This window comes from Coffea arabica, chromosome 11e, assembly GCF_036785885.1.
Source record: "Coffea arabica cultivar ET-39 chromosome 11e, Coffea Arabica ET-39 HiFi, whole genome shotgun sequence".
In the NCBI taxonomy this organism is placed as follows: domain Eukaryota; kingdom Viridiplantae; phylum Streptophyta; class Magnoliopsida; order Gentianales; family Rubiaceae; genus Coffea; species Coffea arabica.
In genome coordinates, this window is record NC_092331.1 from 52,165,761 (window position 1) to 52,186,630 (window position 20,870).

The 20,870-nt window shown below is 34.9% G+C and overlaps 3 protein-coding genes and 1 pseudogene across 3 annotated transcripts; all 4 read left to right on the forward strand.

The window, feature by feature from the left end:
- Positions 1-201: 201 nt before the first annotated feature.
- On the forward strand, positions 202-3,119 carry LOC140021577 (probable L-gulonolactone oxidase 6). The gene is made up of 4 exons (XM_072072741.1): positions 202-944; positions 1,535-1,790; positions 1,887-1,988; positions 2,174-3,119. Exons 1-4 carry the CDS (start codon positions 258-260, stop codon positions 2,872-2,874), a joined length of 1,746 nt encoding a protein of 581 aa, XP_071928842.1. The 5' UTR covers positions 202-257; the 3' UTR covers positions 2,875-3,119.
- Positions 3,120-8,941: 5,822 nt separating this feature from the next.
- Positions 8,942-9,316, forward strand: LOC140021368 (probable L-gulonolactone oxidase 6). The gene has a single exon (XM_072072126.1). The coding sequence runs from the start codon at positions 8,942-8,944 to the stop codon at positions 9,314-9,316; it is 375 nt and encodes a 124-aa protein (XP_071928227.1).
- Positions 9,317-11,978: 2,662 nt separating this feature from the next.
- On the forward strand, positions 11,979-16,376 carry LOC140021369 (L-gulonolactone oxidase 2-like). Its single transcript, XM_072072127.1, has 4 exons — positions 11,979-12,830; positions 14,507-14,762; positions 14,886-14,987; positions 15,646-16,376. Exons 1-4 carry the CDS (start codon positions 11,979-11,981, stop codon positions 16,356-16,358), a joined length of 1,923 nt encoding a protein of 640 aa, XP_071928228.1. The 3' UTR covers positions 16,359-16,376.
- A 1,399-nt stretch (positions 16,377-17,775) lies between these two features.
- LOC113718479 (probable truncated L-gulonolactone oxidase 7, mitochondrial) lies at positions 17,776-19,794 on the forward strand (annotated as a pseudogene).
- The last annotated feature ends 1,076 nt before the right edge of the window (positions 19,795-20,870 follow it).

Here is a 20,870-nt window from a genome sequence, read left to right on the forward strand (position 1 = left end):
CGATTCTCTATTCTTATTTCATTCTACCTAAAAAACAGAAATATATTAAGAGCTACAAGATACCAATTAAACCTCATTAAAACATCAACATTTGCCAGTCAAATTGCTTGTCCAAATAGCAATTTAATTTCTTAAAGCTATAACTTTCAATATATCATTCTTTGTGAATGTATATATAAATGTCTACAAGTATCTCAAACACAAACTATAGAATTATTTGTGTACAAACTTTCCATGAACTCAAAATTATACCCAAAATGTGTTCTCAAATGGGAATATTTCCTTGGCTACCTCTATTACTATATTTCATTTGCTTGATTACAATATTTTTGGTGGGCTATATTCCCCATGAAGATCACATAAAATGTTCATCAGGAAATACTAATTGCACAATCAGCAATGTATACCGATCATTTCCCGATCGAAGCATATGCCGAGCAGCTGAAGTTGCTTATCCTACAACAGAAGAAGAGCTTCTTTCAATCGTAGCAAATGCAACTTTTCTGCAGAAGAAAATGAGGATAGCTACCTCATTATCCAACAGTATCCCTAAGCTTATGTGTCCAGACGGTGAATATGGCTTAATTATTAGCACTAAGTACCTTAACAGAAGGCTGGGTTTGGACAAATCAGCCATGACTATAACAGTCGAGACTGGAATGACTCTAAGGCAGCTGATCAATGAGAGCGCCATGGCTGGCTTAGCTCTACCTTATGCTCCTTACTGGTGGGGTGTGACAATAGGTGGAATTTTGGGAACGGGTGCACATGGTAGCACATTGTGGGATTTGGGACCTGCAGTTCATGATTATGTGATTGAGCTTCGGATTGTAACGCCAGCAGGGCCTGATGAGGGGTATGCAAATGTTCGGACACTGAAAATTGGTGACCCTGAGCTTGATGCAGCTAGAGTCTCTCTTGGAGTTCTTGGAGTTATTTCACAGGTATGTACCTAGCTTTTTTCCTTTGCTCTATCATGAATTTCTTTTCTATTTTTCTGTATCAGCTTCGTATACAAGACCATGCCGAAATTGATGTAAATAATTTCATGAAAGCAAAGCTTAGACAAGGACTAATTGAATAGAAAAGCCTTTCTAGGATGTCTATTTAAAGTTGGAGTCCCGCTCAGAGGATAAATCACAGACTAGCGATATATTTTCTTGCTATTTTTTTCATTTTTTTAGTCAAACAAACCATTTATTTATCTAGACAATGCAAACTTGAAAAATTGATTAATAATAACGTAGAAAACAAATATAAAACCTTAGCTACTAAGACACATAGCAATCTGAAGATCTACAAGTTTAAAACAACAATCAATAATCAGTATACCCAAGATTTTATAAACTATCCATTATTTTCTTTAAAAGATAAAACATTTTGATTATGTTCGGATAAATACAAGATTTGATCTCAAATTTTGTGAGAATGACTATACAGTTACCTGTTAGGCATAAATCTTTACTAGTCTTAGCCCATAAGCCTTGAGCTGTGGTTTCGCGGCCTTTGTAACAGTATATATTCATCATGACAGGTCACTCTGCAATTGCAGCCACTGTTCAAGAGGTCTATAGCCTTCTTAGAGAAAGATGATTCGGACTTAGGGGCTCAAATTTCTACCTTCGGCAACCAACATGAGTTTGCAGACTTTACTTGGTTCCCAAGTCAAAAGAAGGTTCTCTATCGTATTGATGATAGAGTCCCCTACAACACCACTGGAAATGGTGTTTTTGACTTTTTCGGACTTAGCCCTGTATCTTCATTTCTTACGGCAGTTTCAAGAACCATAGGTTTGTCTATGATTACCCACAAAAATTAACTCTAAATTAATTTTGATCAGGTCAATCGTTGTTAATTTTCTATTCTTGTTCTTTGTTTTTGAATAGAGGAGATTCAAGAATATACAGGTCATGCTGTAGGGAAATGCATAACCGGATCACTAGGCAGATACATCCTCAAAAAGGCTGGATATGGGCTGACTAACGATGGTAATTCTTATCCAAAAGTTTAAATGGTTTTGTAAATTTTTCATGTCGAAAACTATCACATTCTTTACCCACCCCCTAACAAACAAGAACCAAAAAGAAAAAAAGGAACTGAGAATAATAACAGCATGAATTGTCTTGTCTCATTACTGCATATATAATGATGATACCTTTTAAACTCTTAACAGGTACTAGTTTTAAGGGCTACCCTGTGGTAGGGTATCACAATAACCTTCAATCAAGTGGGACTTGCCTTGATGGATTATGGACAGCATGTGCATGGGACCAGAGATTTAAGGGGTTATATTTTTTCCAAAATGGAATCAGCATTAGCTTATACAAAGCCAAGGATTTCATTCAAGATGTGCAAAAGCTTGTTGCTTTACAACCTAAGGCCTTGTGCGGTGTTGATATTTATAATGGTATCCTTATCAGATATATTACAGCATCAAGTGCTTACCTGGGCAAACAAGAAGATTCTGTGGAGTTTGATATCACTTACTATAGAAGCAAGGATCCAATGGCCCCAAGACTACATGAAGATATCTTTGAAGAGATAGAGCAAATGGCAGTGTTCAAATATGGCGGATTGCCTCACTGGGGCAAAAATAGGCATCTCACTTTTATTGGTGCAATTAACAAGTATGAAAATGCTGGTGAGTTTTTGAAGGTCAAACAATCGTATGATCCTTTAGGGTTGTTTTCGAGTGAGTGGACAGACAAAGTTCTTGGCTTGAAAGATGGCATTACAGTATTGAAAGAGGGTTGTGCATCAGAAGGATTGTGCATATGTTCACAGGACATTCATTGTGCCCCAAAAAAGGGATACTTTTGTCGACCAGGAAAAGTTTATAAGAATGCCAGAGTTTGTACTCAATTGACATCCTAACCATGTGCTTCATTGCGTCTAGACGTTGGGATTTCTTGTCAACCATGACTTTAGGTCATGTTTGAGCCTAGAATTATGTCATTCAAATTCATTTTGTACATAGTAGTCTAGTTTGGCTATCTAAGAAAGAGTAAATTATTGTAATCTTTTCTTTAATTTGAAGAATGTTTAGACCATAGAGTATATAAATCCTCCAAAGTGAAATGCTAAACAATAGAAGTATGAACCAAGCTTACATTCGGTAATTGGGTCGAACTGAGCTTAACATTCTTTGCAATGTAAAATATTCAATAATCAAATCTATAGTACTAGCTCGTTAACTTTTTGAGATTAACTCGATAAGCTTGAAACTTGATTTAATCAAATCAGTCAACTTTTGCTTGTCAAATGCTTCTCTAGCACCCGCAATCTTCTGTCTTCCTTGAGGGTTTCTTGAGATCTTCAAGTTGCAATATTGCCTAAAAAAGATTCAAGGTCTTATATAGCCTAGAAAGTATGGTTGTGTGGCCTTACTTTACAATTGATGGGTAGAGGTTTTAGTTTGTCTGCCTCCTTCTACCATGTTACTTTATGAATCTAGAAGGAGAACTTCGGGAAAAGATACTTAATTGGCCTGATTTGAACGATTTTACGCTTAAACCAAGCCATGCATAAGCCCAAATTTGAATCTAGTCATAGAGAGGAAATCAAACTGGAAATGGACTGTGGTTTGTGGCCCTATATAATGGCATGACTGGAAGCTAGAATAGATTTTGTCTCTTTCTTAATTTTCTAGTATAGACTATCCTCATAAGACAAGCATAACATAATGCAGGGACGTGAGGATCCGTTATGCAAATCATACATGTCTAGGATATCTCAATACACTACAACAAAAATGACCTTTAACGGCATTTAAAGATGTCAGTATACATTATCTAAACTGACACTTTACCTTTCCTCACACCTCGGACGAGTGTTGTCCCTTCCAATGTGGGGATAGGCTCGTACTATTCAAAGTGTCAGGAAAACTAAGCTGTTATAACATTTCATCTGCCAACAAAAATTTCTTTTCCTGACAATCAAAAGTGTCAGGATATTGTCGAAGTTGTTGAGCTATGTGGACACTTTTAACTGCCAAGAGTTTTTTCTTTTTTTTTTTTAAATAAAGAAGCAACTTGGTTGTTCTCCCTACTATACAATCCGTCAATTAGATACACAAAGGACTTGTAAAATTATCCCAAAGAACAGAATGCATGTAGTAATTTAAAAGCAAAAATCAATGCTCAAATATCATTTATTGAACTAAAAGTCAACAATAAGTACTAACATACTAATCGAAAAAGTTGTTTAAAGTAGAATAGCAATGTTAAACAATGCCACTAGCTAAAATTAAAGTAAAAGACTCTTCTAATATAAAAAGTTGAAAGAACTTGTAATAGCTTCCAAACTTTCCAACCAAATGAGAGCCTTCAGTCATAACCACAAAGACACCATCAATCTTTAGTTGGTACCACCTGTGCACAAAGTACTTTGGTATAAGAAATAGACCTAACCATAAATATTTTAGTTTGAGCGACAAGCAGAAACGAAGCTTCAAAAATAGGAATCAAAGATCCAACAAGTACAAGAATCAAAGTCATGCTAAAGTTGCAAGCAACTCCAAAGTTATAGCTAGAGAGCCAAATAATTATTTGTGACAGACATTTCTAGATTCCACTTGATGAGAATAATCTAATGTCCGGGCTCCACTTCCTTTTTTTTGTTTAATTATCAGACAGCTTTATTGGGAATGAAAGTAAACATCTAATAAAGTAAAAGCCAAGAAGCAAAATTCTGTACACGAGTATGAAGCAAATTTAGATAGATAGAAAATGAATGCCTAATCCTTTTGTCATCTCCCATTTTGTCATCAAGACTGAATGTATCCTTGTCAAAAACTTGCTGCATTGCACACCATTAAGAGCAAGGCTAAGTATCTATGCTGATTGAATTAGCTTTAACATGGTAAGAAAATTAAGTAAATAATGCATCAACAAAAATTTAGACCTTGACCACGCAGATGACAGGAACCCAATTATCTAACTGGAGCTATACATCTGGGGATAGAGTCAATCAATGATCAATATGCCTTAATCCTTCGCAGAACATAATGTAGATTTTATTTTTCAGCCTTTGCAACAAGAAACTAAACTTTTCAAGGACTACAAACACTAATCCAACATAAGTTATTTCAAACAGAAGACTTTGTTCCTACTTGAGCATCAGTGGTGCAACAACTCTCGTCATACAATTCATTTTGTATTGAGAATGAACCTAATGTTTCTCAATTTCCAAAAAGGCAAAAAACTTTACAATTCATAACTGCACCTTATTCAAAAAGCACCACTATAATAAACTTAAAAAAAAGTATGATACTTACTAGCTTGATTGGGATGCTTGGATCTGCAATTGACAGTGTATGGTCTTCATTCCACTCAGGATTTACATTTGTCCTCACCACACGCGTCTTCAATTTCTGCTTCACATATACAATTAAGAAAAAATCAGCAGAAAGTTCAACCTACGTGTAAGTTGAAATAATAATCTATTATATAAACTGAAAGTCATATCCAGAAATTTAGTCCTCGTATATGGTTGGTCTGCTTCCTTTTGTCAAGAAATTAAACACCCCCAGTGCTCAAACAGGACCAGAAGTAGTAATACACTCTAGAATGGAATTAATGACATCAGGCACATTGCATGGGATTACCATCATCACAAAATGCAAGGACAATATCCACAATGCAAAAGGAACTGCAAGCTTTCACTGTGCAGAGTCCAGGAGCCTGTCATACAACCAAAAATTACAACATAGCATGTAATGCTAAAGAAAAGGTGAAAGGGGAAAGACTGATAAAATTCTAAAGTACAGAGAATAGTATACCACTGACAGTAGAAAATCAGTAACAAGACTTATTTCTAACTTCCAACTCATTGGTGCACATAGAAATTAGAAATCCAGAATCTTTGATGATATTTTCACCTAAATATCACTTCTCGTGACAACCTTCAGACCTTCAATTTCCTCTCCAAGTTCTTTAGCAGAATCCTCTGTAGATTTGCTACAGTAGTTCACCTCAAGTAGTGAGGGGGTAGGAAGTTCCCCAAAATTTTATATAACCTCTGAACAAACTTTTTTTACAATGATGTGTGTTACATAAAGATTATATAACCTGTTATTAGGCACAAGCACTTTGACATGTTTAGCTCCTCAAACATGAGCTATCCATAACCCAACAATCACCTAATAAATTTATGTTTGTAAAAGTCACCGGACCTACTACTTAACAGGGCCAAATAACTACCTCAATTCTTGAAGCTTTCTTCCTACCCTGAGGGCTTCAAAGCCAGTCATAGAATGATAATAAGAAAGGATTTAGATATCTGAAACATGTAAAGTTAATCAAGGGCCAAAGCAAATCAATACAATTTACGAGATTAACAGTCATTCAATGCTAAGTAGCAATCATTACGCAAGTGTCTTGATGCTTGGGAGTCGGGACCATAGAAGGCTAATGTCCTATAGATGAAAAGTTTCCCCCAATCACTCTAAGTAAACTACTGGCCTATGGTTATACAAATCCTTGATGAATAAAGTCACGAAAGAAAAGTATACTGGCTAGTAATCAAGATGCATAGAGAAACATCAGCAAAATTGCACCAATTAAATCCTAGTGCCATCTACCTTGTACTGATACGACAGATGGTGCATATATCCTATATCAAAATGACTATTTTATTTTCAACTTGAAGACAACGAAGATTAACTGGATATCAATAAGAATTTTGCATTAGCAAAGCCCTCCAGGAGTATTTAACTAAGGTATCAGTTGACCAATACCAGCAATGCAAAAGCCCCAGAAGAGAACAAACAGATGAAAATTTGTGCCGCTTCACTCAAGTTCCCAAACCCAAACCCAGAATACATATGTTTCCACTTTGTAGTCAAAAGGAAAACAAAATTATCACCGACAGCAGAATACACATCTCAATACCTAGTATACATATCTATACTACAAAAGTTTACTTTCTAAAAAGGGCCAAATTTTTTCATTCAAAATCTTCTGATCAGAAGCTTGAAACACCCTGACATTATCCAAAACCGCATAAAAACATTTAGGACCATGTAAGAAACAAAAAGTAGAATAAAAACATCATACCACTATCAAAAATTAAAACATTACTCAACACAAAGATCAACACAGAACCCTGTTTAACAAATTTACATAAAAAAATTCAATCTTTGCACAAAGTCAATGAAAATTGACCACAAACAGAACCCACAAAGAAAATATGTTTATACATAAAAAAAAGGAAAAAAATCTGCAATAAAATAGAGAGAGAGAGAGAGAGAGAGAGAGAGAGAGAGTTGGAATTTACCACTAAAAGTAGGCAAGACAGAGACTTTACAACCGAAGTTGAAATCTCAGCCAACAAAACCACCATTGCAGAGCTCAAAAGGCTTTCCATTCCAACACAACTAGACCACAAGACCTCCATCTCCAACCCCAAAACCCAAATGCCAAAAGAGAGCAACAAAGCCTAGGTTTTGACAATGAGGCTAGAGGCATGAGGGGCTCCGAACATAAGGGTTGGGGAGAAAAATCCTCTGAGGGATCAGCAGAGAGATTCCTAAAAACCCCAAAGAGTTCTTGCCAACACAGAACCCTGTTTAACAAAAAAATAGTGAGACAAATCTCATCTTGTAGCGGCGTCTTTGTTTATGTGCTTGATTCACTTGAATGTGAGAAATGAAAAGTGAATCCAGATCCAAAGCCTTTCACCTACATAGACAAACCTCTGCATTGCTTTCAACATTCTTGAGCAAATCCAAAATGAAGCTAGCAGATTTAACAGGCCAACGACCTTGTCCATTTGAATGCCTATTCTTGGCCTGAGCAGTACACCCAACACCTCCACAGAGAGAGGGGGAGGGGGGGCTGGAAATGAAAATTTTGAGCAAGTGCTTTGTCCAAGTGTTTTGGCCGGTAGAATGAAAATTTTGAGTGTTTTAGAGCAAATGAATCTTCCGCCAAAATCAAACGATGACGTTTTGTGTCTTTTTTTTTGTGGTATATTTCACATTTTCTCAAGTGTCATGTTAGATAGTCTAAAGGTACATTATTATTTTTATATCTGATAAAATAAAAAAAATTAGAGTATATATTATTGAATTACTAATAAGTGTCATAATAGAAGTGCTATAATGACATAAACCAGCAAGTGTCCTTATAGACATGTCAGGAAAGATCATTTTTGTTGTAGTGATATGACTTAGAAGCTGGGGAAATTAGCTAGATGTAAACCCTGTAAATTACGTATGCCAAACAGGCAAGATTTCATCTTCTACGTGCACCTTCAATTTGTTCTCCAATAAACAAGTTTTTATTACCACTATTCATCCCAAATATCGAAGTGAGCAAAACATGCAAGTTGAAAACTAATTATGAACAGAAGCGCCATGCGTTCTACGGACAAAATCAAACCTCAAAAGATCTCATATCCAATTAAAAAACAGAAAAAGAACTAGTCTGTTAAATTCCATGCCTTCGCAATAGTGATTGAGTACCACAGAATACAAGTTAATTAATGTCCAGCTAGCACTTTAAATTCTTGAAGTCAAACTTTCGATCTCTTCATGTTCTGTTGTAATAAAAGGAAGTTTTTTTTGTACAAATCTTTGGGTGACTGCTAGTATCTCATTCTTTAGCCAAAAAATTTACAAGCTTTCCATCAAATCTGTAATCCACGTTGACATATTGGTTTTGCTTAACAATCTGTTTTGTTGGATACAGTCCTCCTGAAGAACACCTAAAATGTTCATCAGGAAATACCAATTGCACAAACTCTAACACTTATGGATCATTTCCTGATCGAAGCATTTGTCGCGCAGCTGAGGCAGTCTACCCAAGAACAGAAGAAGAGCTCATTTCAATAGTGGCAAATGCAACAATGCTGAAGAGGAAAATGAAAGTAGCTTATGTGTAATAGACTTCTGAGCAGCACCAAGTACCTCAATCGTATAGTAAATATCGATAACTCAGCCATGATTGTAACAGTTGAATCTGGGGTGATCTTAAGGCAGGTGCTGGATGAAAGTGCTGCTACTGGACTAGCCATGCCTCATGCTCCATACTGGTATGGTTTGACAATTGGTGGACTTTTGAGCACTGTTTCACGTGGCAGCACGTTGTGGGGTTTGGGACCTGCTGTTCATGATTATGTTATTCAGCTGAGGATTGTGACACCTGCAGGAGCTGATGAGGGTTATGCCAAAGTTCGAATGCTGAAAACTGGTGATGCTGAGCTTAATGCAGCAACAGTCTCGCTTGGAGTTCTTGGAGTGATTTCACAGGCCGGTACCTTTTGCCTAGATGTATCAAGAATTGCCTTTTCCTTTCACTTTTCTATGGAATTCTAGATGAGAGACCTCACAAGTTGAGTTTTGTACAGTTCAAATTGGTTTGTATTACATATTTTACCTTACATGACAAGTTGCTAACATAGAATGGGTAATTTGGTCTATTCTACCTTGCATATTTTTCCACTTTTTCACCTGAAATAGCACCCAGCATTCCCTTGAATTAAGAGGTTAAAAAGGAGAAATCATCAGTTTTCCTGGGGAGAAACAAAAAATTGCTCAACCCTTGGCTTAATTAGGATTGTAAAGGGTCGGGTTAATAAGTAGAACTAGACTTGGTTATAGAACTAGATCTAGCTAGTTCCGTTTTGATAAGACATTATTGGATTAAGATTCGCAACAGCATTCTGTGTTTTTTTTCCTTATCCAACCTAGAGATTTTCATATAAAAACTTAAAATTCGTTCACAAAATATCTTTTGCTGTAGTTGAAACTAGAACCTACAATTGTACAAGCTCTTGATCTGCTCTCTTGGGCCATTGATCGGCAAATTCAGCAATTCAACCAGTTGATCATGAATGGGAATTATACTTTCGGCCATAATTTACAGAGAATGCAATCAAGTAGCAGATAATTAAGCTAATGAAGTATGCAAATCCAGGATGAACTCTACTTATGATCACTTGTCGTTGCCTACAATTGCAAAAGACTTCATTGGCTTCATTGAAAAGTTTACAAAGATGCCTGTACTCGTTTGTCGTCCTAAAAATGTATATCATGTTTACCGGCAATTCAATGTAATGCTTGTTAAAAGTAAGTCTAGAATTATTGACAGGTCCTTTGAATTCATCCTTAGTATTGTTTGTTACCTTTGAAAAAGATGCTCTGGAATTTTTTTTTTTTTTTGAGTATTCTTTGTTACCTTAGAAAAAGATGCTCACAAAAAAAAAAACTTTATTTTGCTCATAATTCTTTTTTTTTTTTTTTGGTATGTTAAAATTTATTCCAAAGTAATAGAAACATAGAGTAGAATAGAGCTAATCCACAAAGGTGATATCCGTCAAATCAAAGCAACCCAGAGAAACAATATCTTGCTCACAATATTATAGGAAAACTTTAACAAGAAAAACCTTGAAAATGGCAAACAAATTCCAGCCCAACAAACTCTATTTTTTTCCCAACAACATGGTATCCTTCTTTCATAAAAAAAAAATAAAATAATGAGAATAAGAAGCTTTTTTGCAAACAACTGGGAACTTTCACATCCCTATTCTGTAAAATTAGATAATATGTGATCATGGTATGTCTAATCATGTTTACCTGTCTATTTTATATGAGAAGTGATTCCAGAGCATGCTAATTATCTGGTACGCTTAACATCATACCAATACCGTATTAGTCAGAGATCTTTGGTCAAAAATAAGCTATCTACCCAAGGTAGAAATTACTAGTAAATGTATATTTTCATCATACGAACCCATCAAAATAAAAGAAAGATTTCTAGCCATATTAAGTTAAAAAAAGGTTGCCTATCCTACTGATAGAGTCTCCTACAATAACCCGGCAAATGGTGTTTTGCTTTTATCAAACGTATCCCTGTATCTTCACTGGTTATGGCGGTTTCAAGAGCTATAGGTTTGTCTATATTGTCTATAAATACCCACCTCATGACAAAAAAGAAAATAAAAATACACGAACAATTAAAAGCATGAATGATCTTGTCTCATTACTATATTCATAAAATGGATAATATCTCATTAACTGTCAATTAGTACTAGTTTTAAGGGCTACCCTGTGGTAGGGTATGTGTTACGATCGATCACGGTCTGAGAAGTTGAGTACTTTCGAGCTAAATTAATTCGTATAATTTTTACAATTTTGATATAAATTTGTATTTAAATATAAATTTAAATTGGTCAACTCGTATTTAAAGTTGTCAATTATACTAAATCTATTATGAATTTATATCAAAAAAATTAAGAATTACATAAACCTCTTTGAACTAGATAGAACTCGACTTGTGAAACCTGTTCCATCACAATCACCTCGAATCAAATTGGGCCTTGTGTTGATGCTCCCAAGGATGGATTATGGACAGCATCAGACATTAGATTTAAGGGTATATATTATTTCCAAAATGGAATCAGCATTTGCCTAGTTAAAATGGGGACACTTCGAAGTCGCAATATTGCCTCAACTCAAATTCAAGGTTTTGCCGGACTAGATAGTATGCATGTGGCACACTTTGGTCAACGTATGTAATTCATTCTTTATTAAGAGTTTTAGTTTGTTTGCCTCCTTTTACTGTTTTATTCTATGTTTTTTAATGGCAAATCCCGTATGCTTGGAAGGGATGTTAACCCAAATTTTATTCTAAGTAAATCTAACAAAGCTGCCAAACCCACCATCATAAGGTAGCATTTTTTTGCTTAAATAAAATCTAAATTAGCTTGAATTGAACAATAACAGGCAAAATCAAGCCATGTTTCAGCATGATTTCCAAGCTAGTCGTGGAGACGAAATCACCCTCAAAATACGCTATGGCTCACAACCCTAAATAATGGCATGATTGGAAGCCTCAACCATAGAAGCACCATGTGTTTTACAGACAAATTCCAATCCATAAAGATCTCATATCAAATTAAAAAAAAAAACTAAAAAACAATTAGTATTAATTTACATGCTTCCTAAATATTGATTAAATATCAAAGTACACACGGTAATGGTCCAGCTAGCAGCTCAACTTCTTGAAGTCAAACTTTCATTACAGCTCTTTCATCTTCTCCAGCTGGTCATACAAGGGAAGTTATTTTGTCAAATCTTTCCATGTCCATCACTATCTCAATCTTTAGCAAACGAAAAATTACAAAACTTTATGTCAACTTTCAAAACCTTGCCCAAGATACATTCTGAAAAAGGGTTGATTACACTAACATTTGGGATTTGCTTAACAATCTCCTTGGTGGGATGTAGCCCTCCTGAAGAGCATATAAAATGTTCATCAGGAAATACTGATTGCACAATCTCCAATGCTTACGGATCATTTCCTGATCGAAGCATTTGTCGTGCAGCTGAGGCAGTCTACCCGAGATCAGAAGAAGAGCTCATTGCAATAGTTGCAAATGCAACAATGCTGAAGAGGAAGATGAAAGTGGTAACCACAACATCCCATAGTGTTCCTAAACTCACCTGTCCAGACGGCGAAAATGGGCTCGTTATTAGCACCAAGTACCTCAATCGAATAGTGAACATCGACAAATCAGCCATGACTATAGTGGTTGAACCTGGGGTGATGTTAAGGAAGTTGATTGATGAGAGCGCCATGGCTGGACTAGCCATACCTTATGTTCCATACTGGTGGGGTTTGACAATAGGTGGACTTTTGAGCACGGGTGCACATGGCAGCACATTGTGGGGTTTGGGACCTGCTGTTCATGACTATGTTATTCAGCTTAGGATTCTGACACCCTCAGGAGCTGGTGAGGGTTATGCAAAAGTTCATACGCTCAAAACTGGCGATGCTGAGCTTAATGCAGCTAGAGTCTCACTTGGAGTTCTTGGAGTCATTTCACAGGTAGATAAATTTTGCCTAGATGTAACATGCATGGGCTGCCTTTTCCTTTCCCTTTTATTTGGAATTCTATGTCTTTACTGAGCCGTTTATGGTACAATATTGAGCTGTTTCGATCCATGGTGGTAATGTATGGTTGCATATTGAGCTTAATATAGATGGAGCAATTTGGGCTTGATCATTAGTTATCCTTTGACCTAACTTCCCACTTTTCTTTCTGGATTCGGCACAACTGCGAAAGCCATTGAGTTAAATTAAGAGGTAAATAAAGGGGGGGAAAAAAAGGAGCTCATCAGTTTCATGTCCTTGGAGGATAGGAACAACTCTTGCTCAACCATAATTACAAATAATATATTAATTATTTGGAAAGATATATTTGTATACATAACCATTAATAGAAGACTCAATTTCATTTTACAAATATAGATCATGTCAAAAATTTAAAAGTATTTTATTTAAGCAATACAACAAGCTTTTAAGGAAATAGCATTGTTTTTTTATTAATATGATTCTGACTAAAAAATAAAATAGTTGTTTTCTATAGGACTGATATCACACTATTACAACATTTCTAGTTTGAAGCTTGAAAGCATTAATTATACAATAAGAAAGTGAACATGTATAATTAAAGGGCACATAAAAGTTTTAGTTTGACAGTGAAATATCTGCACATTTATGAAGAGGTTCGAGATTCAAACCTTGCTAAAAATACATATTGTTGCCAAAAAACACGGTTCACTGGGTCACGCAAAACTCGGCTAAGCTTTCGATCAAACCAACAGGTCAGATGAACTTGATTAAATTCCTCCGTATCCGATTAAATGTTTGGCCTAGTGGCTGATTCATCAAGCCTAATGGGGCAATCATCAGATTAAATGCTGGGCCTAGTGGCTGGTTCAACAAGTCTAGTGAGTCAATCGCCGGACTGGTTTGGCTTTATTAAACTACGCTCTCAACCCTTGCTTTACCTAAGACCTGACAAAGGTTTCGGATCAACTAATATAACTGGATGTGACTACCTGTCTACCTCTGGATTTATAGGAGTAGATTTACTCCCATCACACATCAATCAGATGTTGGACTAGGATCCTGAACTGCATGCTTATGTTATTATCTGAATCTAGAGATTATCAGACAAACACTCGGAAGAGAGATGAGTTGAGTGGTTTAGGAGAGAAAGTGTAAGTGAGATGTTTTCTGGATCAAACCGTCTCACTTATATACTAGATTATATCTATGAACTCAGATTTTAACGTGAGTTTTACTTGGCAGACATTTAAGCTTTCTTTGGTGCTTTAATCACAGCATAAATCTTTAGTTCATGCCGAATTATATCCAAGAACTCAGATTTTTAACGAAAGTAGGAGAAAATTACGTTCATGTATGCCCGAAAACTAATTAGTTCTTGGAGCTACAAGGTGATATTGTTAATATTTAAGATACTCGAACATGTATGTACGCAGCACTGCTTTGGCTCCAATTCTTTAAGTAGCAAAAATGATTAGTAACATTTTGATGAATTCACATTTAATTTGTCAATATGGACAAATATATACACATAATTTGTCTCTTGGTAGGCCAGCTTTGTCGGAAGGGACAATCACGTAATGACTGGTCAGTATTTTCCGACAAAATTTCATTAGGCAACTACATGCCTAAAACAAGAATATGATTGGTAGGTGACTCTTCAACTGCAACCATTGTTCAAGAGGTCTATCACCTACGAAGAAAAAAGTGACTCAGAGCTGGAAGATCAAGTGTCTACATTTGGCAAACAACACGAGTTTGCAGACTTCAATTGGTACCCAAGTCAACATAAGGTGGTTTATCGAATTGATGATAGAGTGCCCTCCAGCACTCCTGGAAACGGTGTTTTTGATTCCACAGGACTTCGCCCTGCTGCTTCTCTTGCTCTGGCAACTTTAAGAGGCACAGGTTGGTTTGGTCTAAGATTGTCCACACACAAAAATAAATAAATAAATAAAAATAAAAATGCAAGTATAGTTTAATGGCTTCAATGAACACTTCCTTGTTTTTTTTTTTTTTTTGGTTGCATAGAGGATAGTCAAGAATTCACAGGTTACGCAGAAGGGAAATGCGCAAGTGCAGTAGCAAGCACGTCCTTGTTTGAAACAACTGCATTTGGATTGACAAATGATGGTATTTCTTCTTGACCATTTCGACTTCTTTTTTTTCCCTATTTTCAACTTTACTTTGCGTGTTGAATAATTTTCCTGACCTTAAATAATTTCTTAAGCATTTATTGTACTAAAATTATAATCGTTAAGACTGGAGGAATTTATGTTTTTTGAAGAATGAAAGATTTAAAAGGTGCAAAACTACTTGAATATAGCTTAAAAAAAAAAAGAGAAGAGAATGCAATTAGTCTAAATTGAAACTGTAAACTATATTTAAACGAAGAGTTAATAAGACGTGAACCACTGTGTTGCTTGGTTAAGAAAAAAAAAATCTAAAATTATAACCTATCAACAATTTGCATATGTTGGCAAAAGCATTACTTAAGTAAGAGGTAAGGTTATCTTGCTCTCTTTGTACTTATCTTTTACTTAATTAAATTTGTAAGAGTTTATGCCAAGCCCTCCAACATTAGAACGTGAATTTCACAAAATTTCACAATAAATTAAAAAAAGTTAGGAATATTTTCCTATCCTTTGAGCCGAAAAAGATCTGAATTGACAATATTAATGTACATATAAAGCAGAAGGGTACGCATAAATCAGTTGGGCGTCCATGTTTTACAAGGTAATATGTATTCGGAACTTTTTCTTGGTTGGACATTAATGCCTAACTCTCACAGGTATCCTGTTTGAGGGCTACCCTGTGGTAGGGTATAACAATCGCATGCAGTCAGCTGGTTCCTGCCTTTATAGCCTAGAAGATAATTTATTAACAGTTTGTCCTTGGGACCCTAGAGTTGACGGTCTATTCTTTTTCTCAAGTGGGATCAGCATTAGCTTGTCCAAAGCTAAGGATTTCATTCGAGATGTAAAACAACTTGTTGCTTTGCAGCCTAATGGTTTATGTGGTCTTGACCTTTATAATGGTATCCTGATCAGATATGTTACTGCTTCAAGTGCTTACTTGGGGAAAGAAGAAGACTCTTTAGACATTGATATCACTTACTACAGAAGCAAGGACCCAATGGCCCCAAGAATATATGAAGACATACTTGAAGAGATAGAGCAAATGGCAGTGTTTAAGTATGGAGGACTGCCACATTGGGGTAAAAATAGGAATTTGGCTTTCCTTAATGTGATTAAGAAGTACAAGAATGCTAAGGAGTTTTTGAAGGTCAAACAACTATATGATCCTTTAGCGTTGTTCTCCAGCGAGTGGACAGACCAAATTCTCGGACTAAAAGATGGAATTACCATAGTAAAGGAGGGTTGTGCACTAGAAGGATTGTGCATATGTTCAGAGGACATCCATTGTGCCCCAAAGAAGGGATACTTTTGTCAACCAGGAAAAGTTTACAAAGATGCGAGGGTTTGTGTTCACTTGACATCCTAAAAATGTATATCATGTTTATCTCCAATTAAATGTAATGCTTGTTAAAAATATGTCTAGAATTATTGGTGGTACTTTTGAACTTCATCTGTTGGAATTATGCAACTTCTCTACAGATTTTTAGTACTAGAACAAATGAATTAGTTGTCGCATAAATCTACTGTTAGGAATAGTTTCACATTCGGTATTTTTTGTCTAGTTTAAATGTCTTAAATTATACGCGTCTTTTATTGAGATTTATTAGGAAAAATTATGCTAATTCATTTCTTGATTAGATGGTTTATGAATGAAAAATATAAGAATTTTCTAGTTCTTCAATATAAGACTTTATAAGAAACTATTTTTTTGTAACACTAGCTAACTACAAATGTTGTTTCAAGTTTATAGTTCAAATTCCAATAAAGTGGTATCAGAGCTAAAAAAATGATCTATCAGTGTCTGAAAAAATTCAGGAAAATACCATTGATAAGTCAGGATGTATCAAATTGATTATTGATATTTATCAAGAATATAATGTTGTTATTTTTGGATGCACAAGCTTTGATAGTTATGACAAAGTGTTTGTAGAACTGCATGTACAGAGTTTACAAGGTTTTTTAATGTGTCTTCTAACAATCATTTTATTTATTACAAGTCTTCTATTCAAGTTCAAATATCATAGAAAGGTGTTACCTTCAAAGAGGTTATTTGAATACATTAAAAATATCATCAATTATTTTGGAATTTGGTCCAAGAAGCCGAAAGAAGTAGGTCTTGCAAAGCTAATCATCAGCTTGCCGAATCCAAAACAAGGTTTGAAGATTTTAGAAGACAATTCAAAACCTGCAGTCTAAGTAGAAAGAAAGAGAGTTGGATTGTTAAATAAATTTAGTTGTTAGTGGTAGTTTCATATTTAGTGCCTTTTGACTAGTTCAACGTTTTGAATTATAAGCATCTTTTGTTGAAATTTGCTTTCAAAACTTATGTTAGTTTGTTTTTTATATGCTCTATAAATAAAGAGCTCACGAATGAAAAATTTAAGATATTTTCAATCTTTTAATATAAGACTTTATAAGAAACTTTTGCAAAAGCTAATTTTTTTCGCAACACTGACTACAATTGTTATTTCTTAGTTTATACTCTAAATTCCAACTTCATCCTTAGCAAAAGATAGAATTTTTGCTCATAACTTTTTTTTTTTTTTTTTTTTGGGTGACTTCAAATTTATTCCAAAGCAACGGAAACATACATTAAAATAAAGCAGATCCACAAAGGTGGCATCAGTCAGAACAAAGCAACCTGGACAAATAACATCTAGCCCACAATGTTATTGCCAAACTTTAACAAGAGCAATCTTGAAAATGACAAACGAATTCTCAACCAACAAACTATAAATTTTTTTCTCAACAAAATATTATTCTTTTTTTTTTTTTTACTTTTAATGAGAATAAGAAGCTTGCCTATCCCATTGGATGGAGTCCCCTACAATACCCCGGCAAATGGTGTTTTTGCATTTATCGGACTTAGTCCTGTATCTTCACTGGTTATAGCGGTTTCAAAAGCCATAGGTTTGTCTATAAATACCCTCGAAAACTACCTCAACACTGGTTATGATCAGCTTTAAGTTGATTGGTTCTGAATAAAGGAGATCCATAAATACAAAGGTCATACCCTATAGGGAATGCACCACCACCAGACCATTAGGCAGATACATACGCACCAAGGCTTGATACGGGTTGACTTACAATGGTAGTTCTTCTCCAAATCTAAATGGTTTTGTAGTTTTTGCATGTTGAAGAAAATCACTTTCTTTACCCACCCCCTAACAGAAAAGAAATTTAAAAGATACAAGAAGAATAAAAGCATAATTGATCTGGTCGTATTAACATATATCCATGTAATGGTAATATCTCATTTTAACTGTTTGTTAGTACTAGTTTTAAAGGTTACCTTTATCATACTCGATCATGGCATCACAGGTTGAGTTCTATCCAATTAAATTAATTCTTGCAATTCTTACAATTTTTGGTATAAATTCATATAATTTAAATGTAAATTTTAATTTGTCGATTCATAGTCTGTCACACCAAATTTATATGAATTTACATCAAAATAGTACTCTCCATCCCATTGTTAACATCATTTTCCCACTTTTTGGTTGTCTCAAAATGTGAGTCAATTCAAAAAAAGTCAAACCACTCTTAAATTTTTTTTTGGTTTATGCCTCTCACTTCAAAAAGACAAGATTCTATCCAATTACACTAAACAACTGTGGAGGCCCCACCATATCACATTTCTTTCCTAACTCCCGTAACATTAGAACTTCAACTCCTTACATTTTCGTTTTCTTTTCTTTTCTTGCATTTCAAATCTTTGGTTTTATTCAATTTTTTCTTTCCATGCTTTTTTTTTTTTCTCTTTTTTTTCCTCTTTCCAAGCTACACAAGATTTGCGGATGCAATCACACTTTTGTTATTGGTCTTTCTATCTCATTTTTTAACAAAAGAATGCATATCTTACAATAGTGCAAATCAATCTTTAAGGGAAGTTTTCTTGTGATGTAAGGGAAGTTTTCTTTAAGGGAAGTTTTCTTACAAGAATGCATTTCTTACAATAGTGCAAATCAATTTGACAGCTCAACTTCTTGAAGTCAAACTTTCATTAGAGCTCTTCATCTTCTCCAGTCATATAAGGGAAGTTATGTTTTTCAAATCTTTCCAGGTCTACCACTATCTCATTTCTTAGCAAAAGAAAAATTACAAATTCCATGTCAACTTTCAAAGCCATGCCCAAGATGCATTCTGAGAAGGGGTTGGATTATTAACAGCTTGCTCCTGGGACCCTAGAGTTAACGGTCCATACTTTTTCTCAACTGCAATCAGCATTACCTTGTCCAATGCTAAGGATTTCATTCAAGATGTGAAAAAACTTGTTGCTTTGCAGCCTAATGGCTTATGTGGTGTTGACCTTTATATTGGTTTCCTGGCTAGATATGTTACTCGTTCAAGTGCTTACTTGGGGAAGGAAGAAGATTCAATAGAGTTGGATATCTCTTACTATAGAAGCAAGGACCCAATGGACCCAAGAATTTATGAAGATATTCTTGAAGAGATAGAGCAGATGGCACTGTTTAAATATGGAAGATTGCCTCATTGGGGTAAAAATAGGGACTTGGCTTTCCTTAATGTGATTAACAAGTACAAGAATGCTGGAGAGTTTTTGAAGGTCAAACAACTGTATGATCCTTTGGCGTTGTTCTCCAATGAGTGGTCAGACCAAATTCTTGGACTGAAAGATGGAGTTACCATAGTAAAGGAGGGTACGTTGTGCACTAGAAGGATTATGTATATTCTCAGAGGACAGCCATTGTGCCCCAAAGAAGGGATACTTTTGCCGACCAGGAAAAGTTTACGAGGATGCAAGGGTTTGTACTCGGGTTCGTACTCATTTGTCATCCTAAATATTTAGATCATTTGCCAGTTAAATGTATTTTACATTACAAGTGAGTCTAGAATAATTGGCAGGTCCTTTCAACTTTATGCTTGATATTTTTGGTTATGTTTGAGAATCTTGCTCTCCAAAAAGAAAGAAAATGTTTGTGCTTGTTTTTTCCAACGACTACTTTTGTATTGCTATAGTCATAATTTTGTGTGAAAAGATGATAGTTCGTGATCGTAGTACATGAGAATTGAGAAGTTATGGGAAAGCATGCTATACATGGTATACGGGATGTTTATCATAAGTTGAGAAACAGACCAATATAGCATATATAATAATAAAAAAGATTAATCTTTTATGCACTAACAGTGTATACATCATCACCATTAAATATATGACAACTTATCTGAATTTAAAATTAAAATTAAAATTAAAATTTTGCTTATGTGTCATGCATCTAACCGTGATAGTGTATGCACTGTCAGTATACATAAGATTTATTCTAAAAAAATGTTTGGCTGAAAAATAATTATCTACTCAAGGTAGAAATAATTAAAAGACAAATTTTATTGACACTCCTAAAAATTCTAAAGTAATCGAGTGTCTGAGATTTTTGTAACAGCACTAATATTATTTGCCTTATTATTAAAATTATGTTTAATAAAGAATGATTTCTATTCACATTGAGTGTCTAATTTCGTACAATAAAGTTAACATAATTTCTTATTTTCACTTATTTCATTTGCACATAATAGCTGCATTAGTGTTTAAAACCATGTCAAATATAGGGAAATATTAATGGCACACCATATACGTTTTAAACCTTATTTTTTTTGTTTGATTTTGTGTTCTTTTCCACGATCTAAAATTTGCTTATCATGGAATGAGCATCCCTAGATTTTCTTGAGAAATCGGAGAATAAACATCAGCCAAATGTTCATCCTATATTTTGGTGGGATAAGTCTTTAGTAATGGATGACTCCACTGTACTAATTTTTCTTATAAGATTAAACTTTTTTTTGTGTTAATGTAATTTACGACACTTTTGTAGAGAGCGTAATTGAAAATATGGCCTATAATCACCCTAGGAGAATTAAA

What these genes read in the sequence shown, in the direction of transcription:
- LOC140021577 (XM_072072741.1), top strand. Translation starts at nt 258, where the DNA reads ATGTGTTCTCAAATGGGAATATTTCCTTGGCTACCTCTATTACTATAT. An exon ending in TTCTTGGAGTTATTTCACAG is followed by an intron (nt 945 to 1,534) that starts GTATGTACCTAG and finishes TCATCATGACAG; the next exon opens with GTCACTCTGCAATTGCAGCC. An exon ending in ATATGGGCTGACTAACGATG is followed by an intron (nt 1,989 to 2,173) that starts GTAATTCTTATC and finishes AACTCTTAACAG; the next exon opens with GTACTAGTTTTAAGGGCTAC.
- LOC140021368 (XM_072072126.1), top strand. Translation starts at nt 8,942, where the DNA reads ATGATTGTAACAGTTGAATCTGGGGTGATCTTAAGGCAGGTGCTGGAT.
- LOC140021369 (XM_072072127.1), top strand. Translation starts at nt 11,979, where the DNA reads ATGGTCCAGCTAGCAGCTCAACTTCTTGAAGTCAAACTTTCATTACAG. An exon ending in TTCTTGGAGTCATTTCACAG is followed by an intron (nt 12,831 to 14,506) that starts GTAGATAAATTT and finishes TATGATTGGTAG; the next exon opens with GTGACTCTTCAACTGCAACC. An exon ending in ATTTGGATTGACAAATGATG is followed by an intron (nt 14,988 to 15,645) that starts GTATTTCTTCTT and finishes TAACTCTCACAG; the next exon opens with GTATCCTGTTTGAGGGCTAC.